We start from the raw sequence: 21,922 nt of genomic DNA, 5'->3' as shown, positions 1-21,922 counted from the left end.
CCACCTCTTATAATTTAAGAAGAATGTCTGCCTCAATCTTCAAATTATCTTTAGACGGGTTCTATTTTGGACATCCACCAAAAGTTGATTACGAAGACCAATTGTTTCTCTACAAAATTTCAAGCAAGCTTTATTCCATTTGGCAAGACTTCTTCTCGTATTACCCAACCTCTTAACTAATTGGAAACTATTGACACCCTTAACATAAATAGCCTACACTTGTTGAACCACTTTCCTGCAACCCAAATCGTGTGTCTAAGCATCCAAAAAGCGAAAAGTCCTTTATAGCTAAAGATTCAACCCAAGTCTTATTGAAGTTAGGAATCCATTTAGGGTCCCCAATTACAAGATCGATTTAGTCTTATCTTAATAAAACCATATCCTAACTATTGGACCAGGTTTAAAAAAATTCCAATACACCCAAGGTTGACGCCTCCAGTAACTGCCAAAAAATCCTAAAGATCTTTACTATCACTAGAAGAAAGAAAATTACTCTCGAACTTTTCTTGTTGATCTAACAACGAATTAAGATTACCAAAAATCATCCAAAGATCATTAAATGCACCCACCTTAATAAAAAGATTCTCCAGAAGCTCAGTACTCTCTCCATGCACATGAGGTGCATAAACACAATAACAGATCCAATCAAGATAATTCAAGAGCTCAGGAACCACACTTTAATAGTTGAAAGAGAAGTCAATAGAACGTCAACTTGAAGATCTACCTTCCAACATAAGAAAATACCACCAACCAAACCCACATAACTTATGACTGAAGCACTAACAAAACCCAACTGTCTCCACACATTGGTCATACGCCTTCAGTCCAACTTTGCTTTCATAAGGAAGAATACATCCAGATCCTGCACAAAAACAAGACTCCAAAGAGCTTTCTTTGCACGTGATTCCCCAATTCCTGACAATTCTAAGAGAGGAGCTTCATGGGGCGTTGGGGGAAATGATAAGGTCCGCGTCCTCGGTCAAAGAAAAATTGTGCACAACAATTCCATTCTTTAAAATAACATTATCAACACTGGAAAGTCGTTGGACTCAAGCATCAGAGATAAACGAATTCACATCACCACCTTGAGAAGCACAAATAACATGAGTCAATTCTGTAGTCAACCCATTAACACCATTAGCAAAATCCTTGGACCTTGACCTCTATTCTCTAAACAAGGCAGAGAAGGGTAAGTCAAACCAGAGTTACCCCCTCATCTTGAGTAGGCAAAATCCTCACGCCTCCATTTTAGGAGCTCACTTGAGATCGAGACTTCTTACCTCGACCCTCACTAGTATTCTCGCTAGTCTCCGAACTATTAATATCAACACCACTATTATGTCACATTTATTAAAATATAGTCAAAATCAAAATAAATAAATAAGTGTTTTAAAAATAAATAAAATATTAAATAATCAAAATCATGATTATGTTACGTTGTTTATTGAATAGACGGAAAACATAATCAACATTATTTTATTTTGTTTATATAATTAGATTATGTAATTAGACTGTTTTAAATATTAGACTAAATTACATTTCATAGAAAATATTTATTATTTATTTAATGGTAGAATCCTCTTTTAATTTATGATGAAATGTAGTGGCATACTTTGAGAAAATAAGGGAAAGCTTTTCTCATGTTTTAAATTTTTCATTCTCATTAGTTTCTCTATTCTTTATTTAAAATATATTATTAAAATCTCATTTTCTTTATTCTAAATCAAACTTTTACATTACACCATATATAAAATTTTTTAAAATATATTACCCATTTTTTTCTTCAAATTTTAATATATTTTATTTATTTCAAATATATAATATAAATATATCTTTATATAAAAAAATTATTAAAATTAAAAACAATTAATAAAATACATTTAAAGCAATGAATAATATTCTATAAATATAGAGCACAAATGTTAAAGAATTTTTAAATTGAAAAAAATCTAAAGCATTTGATGTAGTGTTTTTAATTTGATTTTTTTTAAATATTTAAAACAAATTTATTTTAAAACAATGAGTGCTCTAACATTCACGCAAATAGATTAGCATAATTTTAATATTTTATCCTCATTTTTTTCAAATAATTATTTAATTAATTTTATATTTTATTTCAAATAAATATATAATATGAGCTAATTATGTATAGATTTTTTTATTTAATATTTTAGAAAGAAAAAAAAAAGAGTTCATCTGTTGTGGATCGTTGGATTTTAATCGAACAATCATAAATAAACTCTGTTACGGTGGGCCATATTTTCTGTGGCCACACGGTAGAATTTCCCTTAAATAAAAATAAAAACAAAAACTTAAACAAACTGAAATGAAATTGAAGGCAGCTCTTCCAACGGAACTGAAAACCCTAATAAAGCTCAAGAGCTTTGCCGGAGAAGACGATTAGAAAAAAGCTGGCCAACACTTTTACATTTTCGACCAGTGAATTTGGTTTGTGGAATCAGGTGATAACATTTTCTTTTTAAAATTTTGTTATATTAAGCTCCATATTTTAATACAGCGATTGTTTCCCTTTGAAATCCAATAATGGAACGGTTATTGTTGTTTTCTTTGTTGGATCCTAACTGGAAACTTACTGCAATGGATGCTTTGATAAATTTATACAACAAATGGCGTTTCCTAGTTTGATGGGAGCATTACAGAGGAGGTGTTTGAATTCTTTCCAAAATTGATACATTAATTATCTAAACTCTTTGGGTTTTTATGGAATAAGTAATATTTGAAGTTTTAAAGCATTTGGGCACCTCATTATTATTCTGTTAAGTTTGCTGGTATGTAATGCCATTCACATTTGCCTTTTGAAGTTTGGAGGTATGAGATATTTTGAAATCTGTTAAGGCATTCAGTCTTTCTTATGGTGCATATTATAGCACGATAAAGTTGTTTGCTAGTATTTTTTTCCTTTTCATGAATAGAATTATAATGACAATTAAGTGCATACTCGTGTGGTTTTGGTGAATCAGTTATCACGATGTATGGATATTTCATTCTTGGAATTTAATTTTGCTTACCTGACATTCTTGTTTATAGAGGTCGATGGCCTCTGTTACAGCTGGGATAACTGTGCGGAATTCCTTGTAGTCAACCAATAGGGAGACCATACAGTGGAAAGTTAACTAATCTGGCATGGATGCTGAAGCTGAGAGGGAACGTAGGGAGCATCATGCTGGGGAAAGCACTGAATTGAATAAGGGCGAAAAGCAAAATACAAATGAGTGTTTGACCGGGAGGGAACAAAGTGTTCACGTTGATGATGACAATGCTAAACCTCATGTTGGCATGGAGTTTGATTCAGAAGATGCTGCCAAAACATTTTATGATGCATATGGCAGACGTGTAGGTTTTAGCATCCATGTTGGTCAATTCAGTCGTAGTAAGCCGGATGGACCAATTGTAACTTGGGAGTTTGCATGTTCCAGAGAGGTATTTAAAAGGAAGAATGTTGAAAGTTGCAATGCGATGCTAAGGTTGGAAAGAAAGGACCAGGACAGTTGGGTAGTCACAAAGTTTATTGAGGACCACAACCATTCTATGGCTAGTCCTGGTAAGGTCCATTACCTTCGACCCCGTAGGCATTTTGCTGGTGCAACAAAGAATGTGGCTGATACATTAGATCTTCCTAGTGATATTTTTGTTTCAGCAGATGGTAATAATGTTTCTCATGAATCCAATCGTGTAGTTCGGAGTGTTTCACCTGTGGAAATAAATCGCCCATCAAGAAATGCTGGCCCTATAAACTATATTAGGCCTTCTAGCCGAAAGAGAACTCTCGGAAGAGATGCTCAGAACCTTTTAAATTACTTTAAAAAAATGCAAGCTGAAAACCCAGGCTTCTTCTATGCAATACAGCTAGATGATGACAACCGCATGACTAATGTGTTTTGGGCTGATGCACGATCAAGGGCAGCTTATAATTACTTTGGCGACTCTGTTATATTCGACACAATGTACCGGCCAAATCAATACCAGGTCCCGTTTGCTCCTTTCACTGGCGTTAACAACCATGGTCAAATGGTATTGTTTGGTTGTGCATTACTTCTAGATGAGTCGGAGTCGTCGTTTACTTGGTTATTTAAGACATGGCTTTCTGCCATGAATAACCGACCCCCTGTCTCTATAACAACAGACCAAGATAGGGCTATACAGGTTGCTGTTTCTCAGGTATTTTCAGAAACACGTCACTGTATTTGCAAATGGCACATCTTGAGAGAAGGTCAGGAAAGATTGGCTCATATATATCTTGCCCAGCCTTCCTTCTATGGAGAGCTGTACAGCTGCATCAACTTTTCAGAAACTATTGAGGATTTTGAATCTTCGTGGGCATCTCTCCTGGAAAGGTATGAACTTCAGAGAAATGAATGGCTGCAGGCAGTGTACAATGCTAGAAAGCAATGGGCACCAGTTTATTTCCGAGGCACTTTTTTTGCTGCACTTTCCTCAAGCCAAGGTGTTAGTTCTTTTTTTGATGGTTATGTCAATCAACAGACCACTATCCCATTATTCTTTAAGCAGTATGAAATTGCTCTCGAGCATTCATTAGAAAAAGAAATAGAAGCAGATTATGATACAATTTGCACTACACCAGTGCTGAAAACACCATCACCAATGGAGCAACAGGCAGCCAACCTTTATACAAAAAAAGTTTTTGCTAAGTTTCAAGAGGAATTAGTTGAAACTTTTGTGTACACTGCAAATAAGATTGAGGGTGATGGAGTGGTCAGTAAATTCCGTGTTGCAAAATATGAACATGATGACAAGGCATATATAGTCAGTTTAAATATCTCAGAAATGAAAGCAAATTGTAGTTGTCAGATGTTTGAGTATTCTGGCATTTTGTGTAGACATATATTAACTGTCTTCACTGTTACTAATGTTCTTACCCTGCCATCACATTATATATTGAAGCGTTGGACAAGAAATGCCAAAGCTGCACTTGGACAGGACGAATCAACTGAAGATATGCAAGGAATTGAGTCTCTTACCTTGCGTTTTAACAATCTATGTCGGGAAGCAATTAAATATGCACAGGAAGGAGCAGTTGCTGTAGAGACTTACATTGCAGCAATGAGTGCTTTACGAGAAGGTTCAAAAAAAGTTTCTGCTGTGAAGAAAAATGTTGCTGAAATTACAACTGCTTCTCAGGGAAGTGGAATTAGTCAGGAAGACAGTAATAGGAAAGTGCATTTGCCGGCTGCCGACATGGTTTCAACATTGTGGCCCTGGCAAGAAGCAATGCCACATCGATTTAATCTTAATGATGCTGGTATTCCCATTTCTGATTTCAGCTCCATGGGCCCTGTGTCAATTCACCGGGACGGTGGCACTTCTGATAACACTGTAAGACAACGCAAAATTTGTTTGATTATTTTGCATTTTCACTTCACGACTTGAAGATTTGTAGAAGCTCCATCAAAATGAATTTTCCACGAGTATTTAATAATTTATGTGTTTGATTTTACTTTTGTTTTAATTGATTTAGGTTGTTCTTACCTGTTTTAAGTCGATGACTTGGGTTATAGAGAACAGTAATTCAACTCAAGATAGCAAAGTTGCCGTGATAAACTTGAAGGTAAGAGTCTTCATCTTTGTTAACCCATTTCTTTCTTTAATATTTATCTATTGTACCATTTGGAATTTACTCCTACTGTTCGAATTATGTTGGGTATCATATGTAACAGCTGGAATTGGTTACTAATGCAGAACAAGATAATTAAAATTCATATTTATCATTAACTGTGATAGTTTAGAAAGATTTAATTAGATTTTTATTATGCTCCAAAGTTTTAGAATTAGTTTCTAGTTGATTAGGATTTTTGTTTGCATATCTACAGGCATAGTCTTGCTAAATTTCTCTCTTTCTATATGCTGTTCTGTTCTTTGTTACTTTCTCACCCTGTCCTACATCTATTATTCTTATTTCCATCATGGTGTTGTAGTTTATTTTGTTACCTTTGATGTAGCTTCAAGATTATGGCAAGACTCCTTCAGGAGAGACAGAAGTGCAATTTAGGCTAACACGAGTCACACTGGAGCCTATGTTGAGATCAATGGCCTATATCAGTCAGCAACTCTCAACGCCTGCCAACAGAGTTGCTGTCATCAATCTGAAGGTATCTTTCGTATATTATTTATCTTATCACATATAAGAAAATAGAGATAGCGGAAGTTTAGTTTTTTTTAGATAAGAAACAAAATTATATTAGATATTGTGGATAAAAATACAAAAAGGTTTACAAGATTGGCTTTGATAAAACGTTGATTTGTGAGTTGTCATTTAGTGAAAAGATTACCAGGTGGTGGGCTATTTTGATGGGGTTCAATAGGCAATATGACAGATCTTATAGCTAGAATCAAGTTGAGTATGCAGAAGCATCCATGGAAAATCTGGAATTAAAGTATAAAAAGGCCTTTTGTTATCATGCTGTGCCTCCATTTTGTACTGTACTCTTTATATGGTTTGTAATTAAGAGTACAGTACAAAATGGAGGCCAGGGTGTCTTCTTAATTACAACAACAAATCCTACTCATCAAAGCAAGCAGAAAATAAATTTCCTTTAAACTCATTAACACCGAAAAGCCATAATGCTACCAAGACATTTTTCTTTACCTCTCTATAGAATATTTTCAATTGATGTTTCAAACATACACGAACATTTTGTTATCTATTCCAAAAATTATCTAATAGCATATGATTATGTACCCAATTTTCAATTTTGAATTAAATTGAACTGAGCAATCATATTTTTGCTTTGATCTTATCTTAGCTCCAAGACACAAAGACAACAACAGGGGAAACAGAGGTAAAATTTCAAGTATCCAGAGATACACTAGGTTCCATGTTGAGATCAATGGCTTACATCCGTGAGCAGCTATGAAACCTGTGAGCATATATTTCATGTACTTTCTGATCCTTATGCATCATATTTTTCGTTCACGATGCTAGAAAATCCAACTTTAATTGAACCTTTTCTTTTGGCTTTCTATTAAATGGTTTTATGCTGTAATTTATTAATAAATTGATGTCCATTGCAGAGTTTTATTCTGTGAACAAACTTTATAGAGATAATTGTGCCTCGATGCTTCGCTCCCTGCCAAGCTAATAACACAAATTACTGACTCATGGCTGCCAATTCTCGTTGTCTGAAAAGATTCGAGCAGTAGAATTATTCAAGGTTGGTCCCAGTTTATAACCAAATATGTGTAATTTTAATATTTATTTAACAAGTTCCAATTTAGCCGTAATTAGATATTTTTGTCATTTCCTTGGATCACGTTTCGTTAGGTTTAAGCTTATTAGGGTTAGCACTTCATTTCTCTAACTCACCTAATATACAGCGTTTCCATGTAACTATGTGCTGGAAACTTATTTGTAAATGTAAAACCTGTGAATTGTGAAAATTTCTTTATGAGCTCTTTGGCTGATAATTTGTATCTAAAGCTTCCGAGATTAGAGGTCTTTGTACTCTTGTTTGGTGATGCAAATGTTTTTATTTATTTATTAATGATATTATTATATATCTTTGTGACAGAATTCTTTCCACTTGCTATTTAATGTTTCAAGCTCTCCAGCAATGTTAAATCAGCTGTGACTGTGAGGCTGTGATATATAAACTAGTGAGAAATATTCATGTGAAATTGTGTGATGGTATCCAACTAAAATTAACATGGAAATACACATTTTTTTTTTTGGGTGAAAAACCCGTTATAGGCTTTCATCAATCAACAACTTTAACCTTTTATACCCACTTCTGCAATAAACAACAAATGTTTTTATGAAATGAATAAAAAATTCATTTATAAGTATTAGTTGTTAGGATGTTACTCGAGGAAATCTAAAAGAGGGATGATATGTGCACATATTTTTTACACTGAACTTCTTGGGTGACAAATATTTTCAACTAATTAAATTGTTTATAAAATTTAACTCTAAATTGGTAGTGTATAATATAATAAATTTGACATATAATAAAACTCGTGTTAAATTTATTACAGAATATATTTTTGTTGATTCTTTTACACTTTTTTATTAAAATAAATTTAATTTTATCCTTTGTACCTTGTAGTACAATTGTAAAATTTGGACTATTTAAAAATAGTTAAAGTGTATAGTATTTTGGTGTAAAGGTGTGCGAATATTATTACTCAATTCAAAGTGGCTTATTTTTCTCTCGAATTATACTCTCAACTATTGCGTTGCAAAAATAGATGGAAAATATTGTGAAAATGCCCCATGTAAAATGTTTAATTCCAAATGAATAAAATTGAAAAGTAAAAAGACTTGAGTAGCATACAATCACATTCTAGACATTTTCAATGAAAGAATAACCAGCATAATTTCAGCGATAGTTTATACTTACAATTTAGAAAGTTTACAATTACAATTAAAAATCATGAGACTTCGGTTAAGACAATCCTAGAATCAGAAGATCATGACATCAGAGACCCCTATAAGGAATCGTTAAGACAACTACCATCCTACAATATGGTACATGTGCCATCCACTTATGTCCCCTTGATAGGAAAAAAAGAAAAAGAATGCGAAACCGAATACCGAAATCAGATTAAGGGTCTACGGTTCATTTTATGCAGATCAAACTTCCTTTGGGGGAAGAAGCCTACTAAATAGAATTTGCAATTGATTAATCACAATCTTACAAGCTTCGGTAGTCGATTACAGTGACCTCATCATCAGGGGCATCAAGATCTTGATAACTGCACCAGAAAATGATTATATTGCATAATAATACTTGTTGAGATCAGTAACAATACAATTGGACCTTTTTTTTTCCTATTTAACAAAAAGCGTACCTTCGCATTTGTCGAGGATCCTGCCTGAAAGGAGGAACAGTAAGAATCGGTGTTGGTCCTCCAATTTGAGCACCAGATCTCATTTGTCTACCACTGGCATCATACACAGAAGGCTGGTCCCTTAGCATCTGCATTGCAACTTCAGGTGGGGCAGGAACAAAGGGTCCCAAAGGCCTATAATAATTAAAAAGAAAAATTAGACATTGCCATTCACTATGTAACATGAACAAGATTTGAAAAAAATAAAATTGATGGATGGTAACCAACCCAGCACCAGGTACAGGCATCAATACAGAAGGCATATCTGAGGCAAAAGGAGCACCCATCCCTTGTCCAGCATATGCATCATACATAGATTCGTCTTGATTCCCCATTTCTACACCACCAGCTTTCGACTGTCTGCTTGGAGAACTCTCAGAATTATTAAACCGCTCTCCATCATTAACACCATCAACCGTTCTCAGGTGACGATCATCTTTTAATCGGCTTTCGATACCAAGCCTACGCTTCTGAGGTCTGTCCTTCTGTAATGGTAAAAAGTACACAAACGAGGGTCAGTACTCAGTAAGTAATTAGGTTTAAGGAAATAACTTGTAGCACAACCCAAAATGCTTTAGTAAATACTTGTAGCACAACCCAAGCAGTAATGAAATCGCCATTGTTCAAAAAAAGAAAATAAAGATATATATATGTATGTGTGTGTATTGAAGCACAAGAGATAGATATCCATTTGTTTGTAAGATGATTTGGTCAGGGCAAAGAAGAAGGCTTTTTGAAGATGTTGAGGATTCTCATGAAACTCTGTGGGATAAAGTAAGACACTGGAGACAGAAATCATTTTCAACTTATGACGAGAAATAAAGAGCTGCAGAGATTATGTTATTATCAGCTTCAAAAATGAATTTCAGAGTATAAATTTATTATCCTTTATTTATTCCCAGCTTAGAACAGATAGCATAAAAGAATACAAATTACCTGAAAAGTTTGCTGCATGACAGGTTTTCCACCAGGAGCATCCGGATCACTGCAAATATATGAAGGTAGCAACTAAATCACAAATGAATTCCACAAAAACAAAAGTAATGATCAAAGAAGCAAAAAATAATACTTACTTCATGTAGTTCTGAAAATATAGATCATCACGCATTTTGGAAGTAAGCTCCATCACGACCTCTGGATGTTTCAGCTTCAGATGTTTATGAACAAACTCAGCAGCATGGAAAAGTTTTGTACAGCTCTTAGCTCCACAGCCATACTTCCATCCATACTTTTCATCCCTTATTTTTCTTACATATGGATCTAAAACTTCATTTGCAGCCGCTTCTATCTTCTCCTTGGCAGACATCACTTCCAAGAAATCCTGACCTTGTAACCTTTCTTCCCAAAATGAGTCAAGTTTCTTTTCCCACTCAGCCCCGGATTCATTTGTTTCTCCATGATTCTTGCCATCAGGTCTCACATGCCTAAAACCTTTTGGTTCATTACTTTCAACCATGCCATAATAATCTAACCCATGAACACGCCAGAGATATGTAATTAGTGTGTCGAGTAGCTCAGTTCCTTCTAGTCCTTTAACGGATGTTAAACCACGTATAATAACTATTTGACCTGAACCACCGTGAGGTTTCTCACTATCATAGTCAACATTTTTTAAAATATGGTCTTTGATGCCTTTTTCATCATCAAGCTTACGTAGGAGAGCAAGGGCTTGATTAATATCTGCATCTATTCGTCTAGGTTCAGAACTGATTGCGTGGGCCTTGGGAGCAGCTGAAAAATCAATGTCATCAGCTCTACCCCTACCATGTTGCTTTCGTTTCCCACCAGCGTCTGCTGCTTCATCGTCAGAATTTGGTTCGCTTGCTTGTCCTAATTTGCTTGATGATGAGGCCGTTACGCCAGGATTCCTATATAACAAATGTGATCATTACATTACAGTCTATGCTAAACAAAATAGGGGGAGACAGAGAGAATTTGCGAGAGAGCATACAAGTCCAATGTTCCACTCTGCAAATCAAGCAAAAGATCCTTTGCCACCTGCCGTGCATGTTCATTTCTCCTGTTTTATACACAAGTAACAAAAGGAGCAACTTAAAGAGTAATGATAGCTAGATTTTTACTAATTATTTCACTTTTTTGTTTGAGACTAACCTTTCGATGACTCCAACTAAATTAGTAGGATGATACTTGTTTTTCAACCTTTATCAACACACAAGTCAGTTTAGAAGATAAGTAAAAGAACAATTAACAAAAGGAAAATGAAAGGGCAACTAAAAAGAACACGTGTACACCATCTCAATGCAAAAAGAAACAATGTGAACCAATGAAAATATAGATTACGCACCACTCCTCGCCCTTATGAGCAGTAAAGAAAGTCCGCTTCTGAGTGGAAATGTACTCCGATCTATATTCCTGATATCTGTATGATTATTTGAATACATCATTTCACAGTGAAAATAAACATCCATTCTATCAAGATTTCAAGTAAAGGGACATACCTGCGCTCAGCTTCAGATGGTAATACATCATCTTCAAGTTCCTGAATGAACTGTTTATACGACATCAACCCCTCTCTGAAAATTTGTGTTGTATGATTTAAGTAAGGTAGCCCAGAAATAATAAGAAAATTGAACATCATTGCTGAGCTTTAGTCAATGGCTATAACCAAATGACCACGACCTTTATATATCTCCCGTTCCTCACCCCAATGTAATGACAAAATAGAACATTTCTATTTTCAATCTATGAACAAGTAATGTAATGACATTTATATAGGACAGTGAACATCTTAGCAAAAAAAAAAAAATGCCCAGTGAACACACAGCACGCAGAGATGGTAATAATAATAACAACAATAACAATAATAATAATGTCGACAAAGTTCCAGGACATCGAGCAGCCTCCTGAAAATATTGACTCCATTTCAAATATTAAGCATACAATACACTTTCTTTCAAAAAAGAAGAAAAAAAACATAAGAATACATGCTAGTGGCATAACAACAAAAGATGAGCAATTTTTTTTTTTCAAATTCATCAAGCAATTGCATGCCTAGACAAACGTGCAATTTCCCCACCAAGATATAAACATTAGGGTCACATTAGAATTCAGGCATTAATTCCATACATGGCAGAGTAACAATTAACTTAGTCTATGATATTTCAATTAAGAATAAATATAACTAAGTATATTCCAAAAGAATTGAACGCTTTCAATTTCAAGAATCCTTCTTAAATCAAGGTAACCATAGTGTACTTGAACTTTGAACAAAAATACAAGACTAGCTAAGCTAACCTTTGTGTATTCCCTCTGTTTGATGAATCAGCATAACCCCCTCGATTAAATCCAGCATCTGTCAACATATAATCCCAAGGATTATACGCGCATATTGATCAATTTCATAGCATAGAAGTAAAAGCAGTAATAAGAAAGAAACATTTGACGCCAAATAGAAAGTATACCAGAAAATGTAATGTCAACGCATTCCAGTTGCTATGTTCATGATAGCATAAATTTGAAAGATCAAGACAAAGCACAGGTGCATGTACACAAACTAGTGCATGTATGTCTGTCTATGTATGTATATGAGAGAGGTGACAAGTGACAACAAGTTACAAGTAGGTATATAGAATCAGAGCTTTTGCATCTCACAATGTTGAATAAAGACAAACAATACTGAACTTAGTGAACACTATATACCAAAATATCATGTCTGTTGGCTAACTACTTATTATAAAATAGAAGCAAATGTGATTTCACAAAGCTTATTCCTGCCTTGATAAGCAAAACTACATCACAGTCACCACTAAGCCCTAATTAAAAGTCAGAAAATCTCGTGGATAAACACACCAGTATAACATACCAGTCGGCCCATGATGATAGCCACCCATTGAACGATTAAATCGACCATGAGACTTCTCATCAGCATAACCTGATCTTCCTCCCACCCCACGCTCATATCCACCGTTGTTATCATATCCAAACCTGAACCCCGTAAAAAGAAAACAAAAAAATAACTCACAAAACAGTGTAGATTTGAAAGTCCATATTCAGTCAAAAAACTCATCCATAAGATACTTTTCATATTAACAAATAAAACATCATCCCAAAAATTTGTAGCATGAACGTAACAAGATCAATCAAGATTCTCAACATTCAAATTATACAAGAAGAGCATTGCATCAAAGTACATGATAAGGGTGGGAACAAAAGAAATCTAATTCCAACATTTAAAAATGTAATGATACGAACAAAATAGGAAAACCTCAATTTCAGATATTGCCTCTTATAGAAAGATTTGGCAATTGTCACCACTCAAGCAAAAGCAAGTACTTAAACCAAGAAGTCTAAAGCATGAGATGCAAAGGAAAAGAAGAGAGAAGAGCTTGTGAGCCCAAACTTTGCCTTCTAGCTGTAAGTGTTATCAAAACTATCCAGTACATCCAGCTGTTGTAAAATAGAACTATCAAACATGTCTTAAGTTTCATAGATTTTAAACAAATGGAAAGCACTTAAAATAGCATCATCCACAATATAACTGAAAGAGAGTCCAATTCGATAAGAGCTAAGGCCACTTGTCCAAAATCATTGAAAATGCACATATGATTACTCATTTAGAGATCCTACTAAACCATCTATCAACTTTGCACATAGGTTCAAGATTCCCTTTGGAATAAGAGAACAAGCACTCTGGTCTAAAATCATTAAAAGTAAACGTGGCATGAAGTCTAATGGGTAGGATTTAGAGGCTGGACAAGTAACATAAAAATATCCTTGAAAGTTCATTGCAGGGCATTATGAGGATTCTTCAAACTTTTAAAAGCTAAAGGCAAGGAAGGGAATAAGAACAGATTTTTGGAGCATTTGTGATTACAAAAAGTATCCTTAGCATTAAGTTTTCCAGTGTCGCAAAATTTGTCTAATTCTCACAGTATGAGTATTCATTCTTTGACATCAACAAAGAGCTTTGTAAGCAGTGGCGGCTCCTACTCATGAAATTCAAGTTTCATTAGAAATTTGGGTGAATGGAGCAGGTCTCAAAATGAATTATGATGTTGAGACTTTTGGAAGGCACAAAACGATAGGAGTCTTCAAATCTGGAAACTTCTGAGCTTAACGATCTTTACATAGAGAATTAACTGTGTCTAAGTGTAGTTTGCGTTTTCAAGATTGTTGAATTCTAATTCAACCAATTGTTAAGATTTTCAGCTAGCTGTTGATTTTGGAGAGTATTTACAATATTTCTTTTTCATTTTCACTCTATTCATAAACTTCTCTCAATCCAATTCGAATCTTTTTTTGACCCATGAGTCTTTGAGTCAGTCGCCTCCTGAATTGCACTAAAGCAATATAGGTTTGGTCCAGGTTCCGTAAGGAGTTTGGTTCGCCTTGGTTTTGGCTATGGTGGTTTCCGTAAATGGAAAATAACCATCGAGTTTTTAATGATTTGGAGGATAGTTTAGCAGAGTGCTTATGGAACAGAGTCAAGTATTGGAGGTGGTGGCTCGATGGGTGTTTGATACTTAATATTTTATCTTTTACTTACGAATTGGCAATACTTGTAATTCTAAGACGATAACAAACCTCTGACATATCTTTCGTACTCTTAAAATCTTAATTCACATGAATAATATTATTTCTCAAAATTACAGTTTCTTAACAAAATAAATCAATTTCAAAATCAATGAACCAAACAAAAATAATGAAATCAGTAGAGCGAGAATGAATGAATGTCTCTAACCTATCATCAGGTCCATAACCCCCGCGAGGACTAACGCGCCTGGACCGCTTAAAAGACTGGGGAGAATATCGCCGCTCACGGTACGGAGGAGAGCTAGGGCTCCGGCGCCGCTTATAGTCCCTATCCCTGTCCCGGTCCCTCAACGGCGGAGGCGGAGGCGAGCTCCGGTCGCCATAATCGCGGCGGTAAGGAGGACGATCAAAATCCCTATCATCTCTCCTATCCCTCCGACGGGACGGAGGAGGTTGCGTTGGTGGAGGCAGGTCATCGTCCGCGGCGGCGGCGGAAGGAGATTTATCGAGGGAATCTAGAGGCATGGCGACGAGTGGAGAGTAGGGAGCATGGAATGGGTGAGAGAGGCCCAAAATGAAGGAGAGAAGGACAAATGTTTTTTAATTCCTCCCCTTCTTCATATGTTTGAAATAAATTTTTTATTGATTTTATTGGTTTCTAAATTTTGTTAAAAAAAATAAATAAAATATTTGAAGTGAAACTCTTCTAACATTTATAATTATTATACACTAGGTAACAATACCGCGCCTAAAAACTTTTTATTTATGTTGTAAATATAAAATTAATATTTAATATATTAAAAAAATTATTAGTTATTTAATATGTTAATGTACTATAAAAAAATACTAAAAATTATAATCTTAATTTGTTAAAATATTAAATCACATTATTTAGTTGAATTATAATTATTATTATCGTAAATTGTTATATAAATTACACGTATAATTATTTGTTAAAATATGTGAAAGATAAATTATTTTTAAAAGAAATTACTTCAAACTAAATCAACCACAAAATAAATAATCTAAAATAAAAAAAAAAATTAGAGAGTCAATTTATTATCTTTATAACTTGCACTAATAAGGAGCATTAAAAAACAGAAAACACAAAATTTAATAAGAAAAAATTAGCAAATAAGCATATCTTTATTATTATTATTATTATTATTATTATTATTATTAAGATGCCAAGTTTAGAATGTTACAAAATTAATATAAACTATTCAAATATTTTGTTTATGCTTTTTTTACTATTAAAAATTAATGTGTTTTTTTATTCTAAAATAGACTATTAATTTTTTAGAAAAAAAAAACCTATAATAATAATCATGGTGAGTGTTATAAAATGAAAGGACATTAATAATAAATAAACACAATTAATTATAATTTAACTCTTAAAATTTAATATTTATATTAATTAATAAAAAAAATACACATTGAAAAAATATATATCTATCAAATTATATTTTTATAACTGTCAACACTAATAATAATAATAATAATAAAAAAAAAAAATTAATGTAAGTTACCTTTTCATTTTTTTTTATATTTTTGTAATATATAGATAAATATAGATTGATATTTATATTAGTTAAAAAATTAAATAATTAATATTACACAAGTAAAAATATAATTGATTATAAAGTTATAATAATATGATGTTAAAAATTAAATTATAACCTTTCAGGGTTTTCTATAAAAAAAATACTAATGTATAATCACTAAATAAATAAATTTAAAGACAAAAAATATGTTACTGCATCATATTAATATACCTAATCATTCTCTAAACTGTTAATATATTATATATGAATTTCTCAAGAGATAAATATTAAGTAATAACTTCATCTTTTAAATTATAGACATACATCACCACCTTAAAGAATTGACTAATAATATAGTTAAATATTCTATATATAAAAAAAAAAATATAAATGTGTCGTTAAATAACAAATATAAAATTTTAAAAATATGTCTTTATACTTTTTTTAAAAGGTAAATTCTATGTGTATCATTATCAAAAATAGCTATAAATAGTGTTAATATATATAATGATATATTACATCATCCAATTTAATACAATCTTTTATGAGTAAATATGCAATATTTTTTTAAAAAATATATAAAATAAAAAAAAAATACGATGCTTACCTCAAATATCTAATTTAGATGATAATATATCATCAAATTGATACAAAATAGTAGAAGTTGTTTTCAATTTTTGATAAAAACATATATATATATATATAAAAGTATAAAATTAGTTATATATATTATATTTGTACCAGATTAATATATATTAGAACAAAAAAAATATGATGCTTATTTCTAATGTCAAATCTAGATGATAATAGATATCATCAAATTGATACAAAATAATAGAAACCTTCTTCGATCTTTGATAAAAAAAATATATTTATATGTATAGGTATGAGATTAGTTATATATATTATAATTGTATCCAACTAATATATATATATATATATATGTGTGTGTGTGCATATTACATAGTGTATATAATTATATATGATTTACAATTTTTTATTGAGTGAAAAACATAATTTACAACAAAAAATTTAAAGAAAAATAATATAAAAATATGACACTTACCTCCTATATCCAAAGCTAGATGAATGAATATATTATATTTTTAATTTTATTATTATTTATTTTATATTTTTCACTACACTCACGCTCCGAAGCTTGGTTGATCCGTAGATGAAGAGAGTTTGATACTGCAAGAGAGAGAAAATTGAAAAAAATAATTGAAATGACCCCAAATATAAATTAAGAAATTATTTTTGTTATAATAAGAATGCAAAAGGTCTTTATAAATTCATTGAAAATAGATTATAAAATTATGTATTAATTGCTTCAATTAACCAAATAATAAAGTAGGCTTTTATTATTATATTATTAGGTTGTATGGAATGGAACGGTTATATGAGAATGAAGAATTAAAGGTTATAATTTATGAAACTTCTACCTTTTAAAAAATAATTAATATATTGAAACTTCCACCTTTTTTTTTTTTTTTTTTTTTTTTTTTTTTTTTGAAAATGAAATATCAACTTCATTGAAATGAGCATTCTAATTACAAAATAGCTTGAAGATCAGCTAGAACATTATTCTCAAGAATGCTACGATCAGAGTAAAATCGAGAGCGTCTAGCCACAAAATGTGCCACTCGATTTGCTGATCGTTTAACAAAACGTAAACTAGTATTTGGTGAAGAAGACAGTAAAGTTTTACAATCCTTAGTAACCAAACCAAATACCGAAGACATTTGTTGTGTACTAAAAATTGCTTGAACAGTGAGTAAGCTGTCAGTTTCCACCTCCATTGTATTCCACCCTTTATTCTTGATCCAACTAAGGGCCTCCTTAACCCCTAAAGCCTCAACTACCTCCGCCTTGTAATCCCCATGGTAATATTTAGCAATAAAATCAATTATTTGGCCGGTTGAATCACGTGCAACCACTCCAAACCCATAGGCATTTTCCTTCTCAAATATAGCGCCATCGACATTGATCTTGATCGTATTAGAAGCAGGTGGAATCCATTGCTCAATGTTACTACCATCATGCAAAAGAGAGGATGATAATAAACATGTTTTGTCTTGAGCTTTACGCCAATGATCAAGAGTAACCCAAGCCGAAGTGAGAATTTGAGTAGCAGAAGAAGCTTTTTTGTCCCAAACTAAGGTGTTTCTTGCTTTCCAAAGAGCCCAGCAGATCATAACCACACGACAAATAACATCATCATCATAATTAGCAAACACACTATAAAGCCAATGACCAATAGTGCCTTGCGAATCAGCTAAAGGAATCAAATCAACCTTGTGCCAGCAGCTTAGAGCAAGCGGGCAGTTGAGAAGAACATGAGAAGGTGTTTCGGCATGTAGTTGACAAACAGGGCAAGTGGGAGAGATACTTACACACTTAGTAACCAGTTGGAGGCATGTAGGAAGAGCATCAGAAACTGCTCTCCACATGAAATTTGTCACTTTTGGCGGTATTTTAAGGTGCCAAAGTTTGTGCCAGAATCCCGAATTGTTTTCCCCAGACCGAGAAGTCTTCTGAAGTTGCAACATAGCATAGGCAGACTTGACAGTGTAGCTGCCTGTTCTATCCCCAGTCCAAGACCAACAATCTTCAGTAGCTGTAGAGCTAAGAGGAATTCCAAGGATGAGAGCTGCATCCCGTGTGTTAAACATATCCTGGACAAGAGAGACATCCCAGCTTCGAGTTGAGACATCAAAGAGAGAGCTTACCATATACCCATCGAGACCCGGTCCTGTAGTAGAGACATAGGGGTTGACAGAGTCAGGAAGCCAAGGTTGCTTGAGGATATGTGTTGAAAGACCAGTACCAATAGTGATTCTAGCTCCTAGCCGAACCAGATGCTGTGCACTCCAAATGCTACGCCAGACAAAACTAGGATTATTACCCAATTCAGCATTTAGAAAATCAGTACGAGGGTAGTATTTAGCTTTGTACACCTGACTAGCAAGAGAAGAAGGAGAGTAGAGAAGTCTCCAGCCTTGCTTGGCTAACATAGCAAGATTAAAGTCATGGAGATGTCGAAAACCCATACCCCCAGAGTCTTTAGGTGCGGCCATACGATCCCAAGACATCCAGATGATACCTTGTCCATTTGAACTCTTTGTTTTCCACCAAAAGCTTGCCATAATTTTCTCAATGTCTTGGCAAATACCCAAAGGAATAAGGAAAACACTCATGGCATACGTTGGGAGAGATTGGATGACAGTCTTAAGCAAAATTTCTTTCCCAGCACGAGAAAGAAATTTACCATCCCAACTGTTGATTCGGTTAACAATTTTGTTTTTGAGAAAGCCAAGAATCACCGTTTTTTTCCTCCCAATAATATTTGGAAGCCCCAGATAGAAAGAACCAGCAGTTGCTTCGGCCATTCCAAGAATAGAAGTGATTTGCTCCTTAACCGAAGTTACTGTGTTAGGACTAAAAAAGATGGAAGACTTGGTGACATTAACACGCTGTCCCGAAGCAAGCTCAAAAGTGTGAAGAAGTCTGTTCATACTACCAGCGGCATCAGATGTGGCTTGGCAGAAAAGATAACTGTCATCAGCGAAGAGCATATGCGTAATAGAAGGTGCCCCATTAGCCACGCGACAGCCTTGTATGATTCTGTTAGCCTCATAACTCTTGATTAAAGCTGAAAAACCTTCAGCGCAAATGATAAACAGATAAGTAGACAATGGATCACCTTGACGAATCCCACGAGAAGGAATAATTGGCCCCAAGATATGACCATTATGAACCACAGAATATCTGACAGAGGTAACACACTTCATAATAAGATTAATCCATTTACTAGCAAATCCCATCTTGACCATAACAGCTTTCAGATAGTCCCACTCGACACGATCATATGCCTTACTCATGTCAAGTTTCAAGGCCATGAAGCCTTTTTTACCTCTTCTTTTCCGCTTCAGATAATGCATGACTTCAAAAGCAACCATAATGTTGTCAGATATAAGTCTACCAGGTATAAAGGCACTCTGTGTGGGAGAGATAATAAGATCAATCATGCCTCTCATCCTGTTTGCAAGAACTTTGGCCACAATTTTATAAGAGACATTACACAAGGCAATAGGACGCAGATCACCCATAGTAGTAAAGTTCTTCTTTTTAGGAATCAGCACGAGGTGAGTGTCATTTATACTTGGTGGAAGTTCCTCAGTAACAAAGAAATTCGTAACAAGTTGCACAATATCAGGACCAACAGTTTCCCAATGCTGCTGAAAGAAGCCAGGACCCATGCCATCAGGGCCTGGTGCTTTGTCAGGATGCATTTGAAATAGAGCTTGCTTGATTTCCTCAGGAGTAACCGGTTGCAAAAGAGCCTCATTATGAACATTAGACACAGAGCAATTGATGCCCCTCACAACAGTATCACAAGTGATGCCTTCGGCATTATACAGAGAGGAAAAATAGTCAACAATAACATGATCAAGCCCCGAAGACCAGTTCTTCCAATTACCAGCACTGTCTTGCAATTGAACAATTTCATTACTACGTTTACGAGCACTTGCAGTAGCATGAAAGTATTTACTATTTTTGTCACCCGCATGTAGCCAAAATTGTTTTGATCGCTGCTTCCAATAAATCTCTTGTTGAGCTAAAATCTCAAAGTAATTACATTGTTCTGCAGAAAAATCATCAGTAGAAAAAGGGCCAGTAGCCGACTTGAGATGGCTCATTTTTTTCTTGCTTTTATTTAATCTCTGTTTAAAGCTTCCAGTAATTTCATATCCCCATTCAGTTAAAATTAAACTACACATATGAATTTTTTCAGCAAGGGAAACATGTATATTTTCATCCCAGCAGTTTTTAACCAACTGCCCACACAAAGCCTCACGGCCCCATGCGTTCTCATAACGAAACAAACGGACTGGTCTGAAATTTATAGTGGGGTCGGGTTCAAGCAGCAGGGGTGTATGATCAGAGGAAGTATAATCAAAATTGGACAGCTTAGCTTCAAGAAAAATAGAGAACCATTCATGAGTAGCAAAGGCTCTATCTAACCTGATTTCAACATGTGCAGGACCTCCTCTTCCACGCTCCCAAGTGTACTGGTAACCACCAAGAGCCAATTCATCAAGACGGCAGTCACAAAGAGCAAGATTGAAGCCGTTGATGAGGGTGTCGGGGTAGGGGCGGCCTCCTTTAACGTCACCGTTGGAAGTAATGTTGTTGAAATCTCCGATTACGCACCATGGGAGAGTCGACTCAGCGACAATATCACGGAGCAAATTCCAAGTTGTTGCGCGGAGTGAACGTTGGGGTTCACCATAAAAGCCGGTCAGCCTCCATTTAGCATACCCAGTGATAGAAATCTCCATATCAATGTGATTGTTGGAGTATCCTAAAAGATGGGCTTCACTTGATATCTTCCAAAATAGTGCAAGGCCTCCTTTTCTTCCTTGGGCTTCAACAGAGAAACAACTTTCAAAGCCCAATTTGATTTTTACCCTTTCCACAATATCTTTTTTACACAAAGTCTCACAAAGGAACAAGAACTTGGGTTTCTTACTGACACAAATGTCAACTAGGAATTGTAAGGCCCGCGGGTTCCCAAGCCCACGGCAATTCCAACTTATGATATTCATAATGATTGGTGGGCCTGGAAACCAGGGCCCACCGAACTCCCATTTTTTGAAAGACCAATATTATCTTGAACAAGAACATTATTGGGCTCATCATCATGGTCCACTTCCTTAGACTTTGCCACATCAGCAGCTTTATATATAGCACTTTCCATTCTTTTCCTTTTTAATTCCACCAAATCCATGTCCACATCAGAAATGTACATAGCATCATTCTCTATCACATTAACGATAGGATCAAAAATAACCTTATCAAGTCTTTGACCAACCTCCCTAGAATCATGGGATTGAGATATGGGAATGCCTTGATTGCCGTGGGTGTTATGATGCAGCTGGTGAGATCCCACAAAATCAGCTTGTGTTGATGGCATTGGAGTAATGGTGCTCGGACCACCATTGTTACCGTCGGCTCTT

At 34.4% G+C, this 21,922-nt stretch overlaps 3 protein-coding genes across 5 annotated transcripts; 1 reads left to right on the top strand and 2 right to left on the bottom strand.

Moving 5' to 3' along the window:
- Positions 1-2,297: 2,297 nt before the first annotated feature.
- LOC115706161 (protein FAR1-RELATED SEQUENCE 3) lies at positions 2,298-7,474 on the top strand. 3 transcript variants are annotated; one of them, XM_030633705.2, is made up of 7 exons: positions 2,317-2,462; positions 2,642-2,665; positions 3,049-5,355; positions 5,498-5,587; positions 5,979-6,128; positions 6,783-6,898; positions 7,051-7,474. In XM_030633705.2, exons 3-6 carry the CDS (start codon positions 3,145-3,147, stop codon positions 6,891-6,893), a joined length of 2,562 nt encoding a protein of 853 aa, XP_030489565.2. In that variant the 5' UTR covers positions 2,317-2,462; positions 2,642-2,665; positions 3,049-3,144; the 3' UTR covers positions 6,894-6,898; positions 7,051-7,474. The 3 variants fall into 3 exon arrangements, with proteins under 3 accessions (XP_030489564.2, XP_030489563.2, XP_030489565.2); XM_030633704.2 differs by lacking the exon at positions 2,642-2,665 and having other exon boundaries at positions 2,298-2,462; positions 6,783-6,915; XM_030633703.2 differs by lacking the exon at positions 2,642-2,665 and having other exon boundaries at positions 2,306-2,462.
- An 827-nt stretch (positions 7,475-8,301) lies between these two features.
- Positions 8,302-14,981, bottom strand: LOC115706160 (serrate RNA effector molecule). Its single transcript, XM_030633701.2, has 12 exons — positions 14,567-14,981; positions 12,689-12,810; positions 12,121-12,178; positions 11,325-11,399; positions 11,171-11,245; positions 10,978-11,025; positions 10,817-10,885; positions 9,939-10,733; positions 9,802-9,850; positions 9,094-9,350; positions 8,827-9,000; positions 8,302-8,730 (listed from the first exon to the last, which is right to left on the bottom strand). The coding sequence occupies exons 1-12, from the start codon at positions 14,881-14,883 to the stop codon at positions 8,670-8,672; spliced, it is 2,100 nt and encodes a 699-aa protein (XP_030489561.2). The 5' UTR covers positions 14,884-14,981; the 3' UTR covers positions 8,302-8,669.
- A 2,471-nt stretch (positions 14,982-17,452) lies between these two features.
- Positions 17,453-21,511, bottom strand: LOC133034075 (uncharacterized). Its single transcript, XM_061109093.1, has one exon. The coding sequence runs from the start codon at positions 21,509-21,511 to the stop codon at positions 17,453-17,455; it is 4,059 nt and encodes a 1,352-aa protein (XP_060965076.1).
- Between the last annotated feature and the right edge of the window lie 411 nt (positions 21,512-21,922).

The sequence above is a fragment of the Cannabis sativa genome, chromosome 1 (assembly GCF_029168945.1).
Source record: "Cannabis sativa cultivar Pink pepper isolate KNU-18-1 chromosome 1, ASM2916894v1, whole genome shotgun sequence".
NCBI classification, from domain to species: Eukaryota; Viridiplantae; Streptophyta; class Magnoliopsida; order Rosales; family Cannabaceae; genus Cannabis; species Cannabis sativa.
Note: the sequence above shows the minus strand (reverse complement) of the source record. Positions and strands in the feature narration are given on the sequence as shown.

Excerpts from the sequence above, each read along its gene's own strand:
- LOC115706160 (XM_030633701.2), bottom strand. The coding sequence starts at position 14,883 with ATGCCTCTAGATTCCCTCGATAAATCTCCTTCCGCCGCCGCCGCGGAC. Across the intron at positions 12,179-12,688 it reads CTATCATCATGGGCCGACTG|ATGCTGGATTTAATCGAGGG; the intron begins GTATGTTATACT and ends ATATGTTGACAG. Across the intron at positions 9,001-9,093 it reads ATGCCTGTACCTGGTGCTGG|GCCTTTGGGACCCTTTGTTC; the intron begins GTTGGTTACCAT and ends TAATTATTATAG.
- LOC133034075 (XM_061109093.1), bottom strand. The coding sequence starts at position 21,511 with ATGAATATCATAAGTTGGAATTGCCGTGGGCTTGGGAACCCGCGGGCC.
- LOC115706161 (XM_030633704.2), top strand. The coding sequence starts at position 3,145 with ATGGATGCTGAAGCTGAGAGGGAACGTAGGGAGCATCATGCTGGGGAA. Across the intron at positions 5,588-5,978 it reads TTGCCGTGATAAACTTGAAG|CTTCAAGATTATGGCAAGAC; the intron begins GTAAGAGTCTTC and ends CCTTTGATGTAG. Across the intron at positions 6,129-6,782 it reads TTGCTGTCATCAATCTGAAG|CTCCAAGACACAAAGACAAC; the intron begins GTATCTTTCGTA and ends ATCTTATCTTAG.